Raw genomic sequence first — 5,341 nt, forward strand, 5'->3', positions numbered from 1 at the left:
AAAATATCCCATAGTTTGAAGTTGGAAGTACAACAGATACTGTCACAACAGAGACTTACACACAATGAAATGTTCAATGAAAGCATTAGCGTATCGAACAGCAGAATGTCACGTGATTAAGGTGATTATAATATCAATCGTTGATGCACGGTGACCGGTTAATTTAGTAGTTATCTCGACCGTAGTTTGGGGACATTTTTTTAAAAATTAGATATGAGCCGCAACTTGACCAACATTGTCCTTTGGATATGTATAAGTTTAAGTTAAAATACACATTCTGTGTAAATAAGAAAAATGGTCAAGTTGCGGCTCGATGTAAACAAAGTCGTTGAAAACTGGTATGCATATGAATAACAATAGAAATGAGACAAAACTATTAGACCCCCGTTTCAAAAGCTGGTGTCGCTCGGCATTGTTTAATACTTTCATGTTATATAATATACCAAAACCTGCTCTTAAGATATTGTTTAATACCTATAGAACATAAATTGAATGAATTTTGTAATTTTATTTTGCGCAAAACATCGGGTTCCAACTTCCATAGCTTAAGTGCAGTCATTCTTTAATTTTTAACTTTATGATATTGGGCAAACCAAAATTAAACCATTGAAATTGTTTGCGTTTTTTCATGGACAATCCTCATGTTTCAAATAAAAACGTTAGAATACAATATTCTGTTACATATTATTGTTATGATCACTTCAATTAGTGATTGTTTAAACAACCATGGTAATCACTGCATTATTTTGTTTGATCTTCTACATGTATTTGATTTTCTTCACTTTTCCTCTCATACACTCAGTCACCAAGAGGTTATCTGTGGTGTCTACACATAAACCCCACGGGAACTGTAGATCACAGGTATAAATGTAACAGAGGAATTGTCCGTCCTGATCTAGGATGTGGATACAGTTGTTACTATAATCTGCTGTCAGGATCTGACCCTTGCTGTCTGTTGTGATACCACGTGGATCAAAAGATTTCTTATCAGTACAGAGATGACCATATGCATTATATCTAAATCGGAATTTTCCTGCCTGATTGACCACCACTACTGCACTGGCTTTATTGTCAGCTACACATACGTCTAGGTTCCTGTTCTCATTGATGTATTTACTGTAGATACGTATCCCAGGTGAATACAGAGGTTCACATTTATCATCAAACTGAATGGTTTGTTTCTCTATAGAGCCAGAGTAACGGACAACTTTTGATTGTTTTTCATCCTCACTATCCATGGTAACTAGAAGGTCACCAGATGAGGTAAAACAAACATAGAGAGGTATCCATCCCTGTAGTCTGATCACTTCCTGTATCTGTTTATTTTTCAATATGTTTACGGTTCTTTTCCCAGTATCCGTATAAATTAGTTCGCCGCTCTTTGCCACTGCTATATTACGTGGATCGTTCCCTGACTTGGTTTTCATTGACTTCAATAGTTTGCCCTGGAGATTGTAGAGTTTCATGATTTTGTCATGTCCACATGTCCAGATTTCCTCATCACGGAGACTGGTCACACTGTATAGTAGTCCATACCCAGTGTCTATGGTGGTGATGAGCTCTGGTTCATCAAGCAGTGGTTTGACAGAAGGGCATGATACAGCTTCTGGTGTTTGCATTATGTAGGTTTGTTTTTCTCCTGTAATGGATAATTTTGACAGAGAACCAAACATTTGATTCAGCTGTTCTGTCATTACGTGGTGTGAATAGAAACTTGGAAATGAAATATTGATTTTAGGAGGTACATTTCTGAATTCATCATTCCTGGATGTGTATGCAGTAGTTAGGGAGACATCATTGGAGTCCAGCATTTTCTTTACATCAAATATGCTCTGTTTTACATCAGACGTAATCTCTTTAATTTCATTTGCCTTTATGTTTAGAGCAGCCAGGTGCTTAGCTTTCATCTCATCAATTTCAGATTTCTGTTTGTTGACAATAATGTCAATTGTTCTGTACCAGTCTTCTCCATGTTTGGTTACAGCGGTTGTCAGTTTTTCATAATGTTTTTCCAAGTTTACTTTTTCAGAAATTAAATCTGATTCAATTGCTTTATATGCAGGATAGATTATTTTCTCTAGTTCATTCAAGTCCTTTTTTAAATCCTTTAATTTAGTATTTAACTTTTGCAAAGCATCAGATAAATCATGTCCTTTATGTTTTCCAGAGGAGATGCAGATAGAACAGACAGGAATGTCACATTTCTCACAGTAAAGTTCACAATGTTTCTGGATATGGTTTGGACATTTTAGAAAGCTAGGAGTAAACCTGTGTTTGTATGGTACAACATTGTGTCTTTTAGATGAATCAGAGAGATGCTTTCCAACACAGACTATACAGAGATTTACATGACAAAGTTCACAATGACTCTGTAATGCAGCTGTTTGACACAGGTCACAGAGGAGGATTTCTTGGGCACTGTAACGGGGGTCCATTACTAGGGTTTGAGTCAAACAATAAGTTTACACAGGTTAATTTGACAAAGTTCACAATGACTCTGTAATAGAGCTCTTTGAAACAGGTTACAGAGTAGGACTACCTGAGTTCTGCCCAGGGGGGTCCATCCACAGGTGTCTCAGTCACATAAATGCTGTGCTGTAATATTGTAGTTAGATAATTAGAATAAATAATGTGAAAGTGAAAGGCATATATTTTCATTACAATGTATATGTTAATATAGTCAAATTTGACGAAATAATTTGCAAATTGTATTGAAAGCAACGAATAAATTGTATATGAATAGGGTTTCTCTGGATCAGCTCTTCAAGCACATCCAATGAATATTTTCTCCTTTATTTCTTACGAAAACCATTGCGTTAAGCACTCCATGAACTACAGTAGGCATGTCGCCTGTACAGATTTCTTGATCAGTAGCTGTTCATCAATGAAGAGTATAAAGACGTTTGCATCATTAATACAATAATTAGACTTGTTAATCCTTCTTTAAATGATTATTTTTACAGATACATGATATAATATGAACAAAAAAATGTTTTTCTTTGTTTTTTATTACTGGAATTAATGATCGCAGCTATTGCAGAAAAAATTACATAACACGCTTACGCGGGTTATGTATTTTTTCTGCAATAGCTGCGACCATTAATTCCAGTATTAATGGTCGCAGCTATTGCAGAAAAAATTACATAACACGCTTACGCGGGTTATGTATTTTTTCTGCAATAGCTGCGACCATTAATTCCAGTAATAGCAAACAAAGAAAGAAGTTTATTGCTTAAAAATTATCACTATTATTTTTAAAAATAAACATAATTTCAATTTCTGACAAGTGCCTCACCTGCCATATCAAGATGGGCTTCCCAGCTAGCCTATAGTGACTAATAATTAACCAACTTTCTCGTTTTTTTTCCAGATTATGACCTACTTTCAGGTCACATGATTTGATTGCTCCTTACTTGCATAATAGAGAGTTTAATTGGAGTAGGAAATAATTATTTCCTTATAATGTGTATGTAGGAATTTTTTTAAAAAAATCATCTTGTCAAGAATAGACAAATCATGATAAATCATATTTATATGGAAGCATCCTCAGTTAGTGCACATTCAAATTTGTTCAAATCATTACCCCCGGGGGGGGGGGGGGTTGTCGAGGCCACAATGGCCAATCAAAATTTACATAGTAATATATAGAAAATTCTTTAAAGATCTTCTCAAGAATAAAAAATTAATTGATCATATTAATATGGAAGCATCCTCAGGTAGTGTAGATTTAAGTTTGTTCAAATCATGACCCATGGTGGTAGGACGGGGCCACAATAGCCGACGAAATATATAGCTAATTAAAAAAAATCTTCTCAAGAATAGAAAAGCCATGAATAATCATATTTATATGGAAGCATCCTCAGGTAGATTCAAATTTGTTTATATTATGACCCCGGGGGTAGGGCAGGACCACAATGGCCGACCAAAATTTTACAAAGAAATATATAGAATAATTCCTTAAAAATCTTCTTCTCAAGAATAGCGGAGCCATGATTGGTCGTATTTATATAGAAGAATTCTCAGGTAATGTAGATTCAAGTTTGTTCAAATCATGACCCCGGGGGTAGGGCGGGGCCACAATGACCGACAAATGTTTTACAAAGAAATATATAGGAAATAAAAATCTTCTTCTCAAGAATAGCAAAGCTATGATTGGTCATATTTAATGGAAGCATCCTCAGGTAGTATAAATTCAAGTTTGTTTAAATCATGACCCCCTGGGTTTGATTGGGACATCAATGGCCGACCAACATTTTACGTAGATATATACATTTTTACATAGATATATACATAGGAAAATTCTTTCAAAATCTTCTCAAGAATAGCAAGGACATGATTAATCATATTTATATGGAATAATTCTCAGGTATTGTAGATTCAAGTTTGTGCAAATCATTATCTTTCCCCTAAAAGGAGTGGCTGGTACTACTTTTGAGTTTAAAATGTTCAATAATAAACTAATTCATGCTTTTACCCTAGCCACAGTACTAGTGCTCTGGTGAGCGATGAATGGAGGTAAAACATGGGCCTCTTGTTTATCTTTAAATCTATTTATAGCGTATTTGAGCTTAAAAAAAAAACGAGTTTTAGTGTAGATTTTTATGATCATGTGTACAAATGAAATTTCACCGATTTTGAACTTAAATAACCCCGAGTTTCAGCACTAAAATTGACTTTAAACTGTGTCTGATATTAAAATCTGAGTCGGTAAATAAATCGTTTATTGTTTTAAATCTCTAATATCTATTTAAAACGCTATTATTTCAATCGTGTAATTTACAGGAAAGTTCTATCTTCATATGAATTGTATTTATTTATATGAATTAATAAAACAAATAGAGTGAGAAAAGTAAAGCCGTGACCTTAGTTCAGTCTGAACTACCAACAGTCAGGAACTTTTTGCATCAAAATATAACGTAGCCAACTCAAAAGTCAATTAAACATTACAAAAAAGGGTCAGGGCAAACACAAACCTCCAAAACAGAGGTGAGATCAGGTGCCATGAAGGAGTAGCAATCCCTGCCGAATGTAACATCCGCCATACGCAGCTCAGGATTCTCCACAATGGGTTTTTCTATAGCAGCCCACCATGGTAAAATCCATGTAATAATCCATAATGGTGGCCACCATAATTAAATTTTTATTGCATTTCAGACTTGAACCTACTTCTTAATAATTTGAGTAGTTAATTGTGTTTATACTACGACATCAATGTGCCTCCAGGGAAGAGTACTGTGCTATACAAACACTGTTGTTGAGTGTTTATGTTCTTGTCATTTGTTATTTCGGGTAATTACAACTTATATCTCGCTGTTTTAATATTCGCTTTATTCACGGTGTT

General features: G+C 34.7%; 1 protein-coding gene across 1 annotated transcript; it reads right to left on the bottom strand.

Annotated features, from left to right (window-relative positions):
- Positions 1-758: 758 nt before the first annotated feature.
- On the bottom strand, positions 759-2,435 carry LOC134272941 (uncharacterized). Its single transcript, XM_062755113.1, has 2 exons — positions 1,232-2,435; positions 759-1,075 (listed from the first exon to the last, which is right to left on the bottom strand). Exons 1-2 carry the CDS (start codon positions 2,433-2,435, stop codon positions 759-761), a joined length of 1,521 nt encoding a protein of 506 aa, XP_062611097.1.
- Between the last annotated feature and the right edge of the window lie 2,906 nt (positions 2,436-5,341).

This window comes from Saccostrea cucullata, unplaced genomic scaffold (genome assembly GCF_032062105.1).
Source record: "Saccostrea cucullata isolate Sc308-1 unplaced genomic scaffold, CSIRO_AGI_Scuc_v1 ctg8120, whole genome shotgun sequence".
Lineage (NCBI taxonomy): Eukaryota > Metazoa > Mollusca > Bivalvia > Ostreida > Ostreidae > Saccostrea > Saccostrea cuccullata.

What these genes read in the sequence shown, in the direction of transcription:
- LOC134272941 (XM_062755113.1), bottom strand. Translation starts at nt 2,435, where the DNA reads ATGGACCCCCGTTACAGTGCCCAAGAAATCCTCCTCTGTGACCTGTGT. An exon ending in CCTTCTAGTTACCATGGATA is followed by an intron (nt 1,076 to 1,231) that starts GTGAGGATGAAA and finishes ACGTATGTGTAG; the next exon opens with CTGACAATAAAGCCAGTGCA.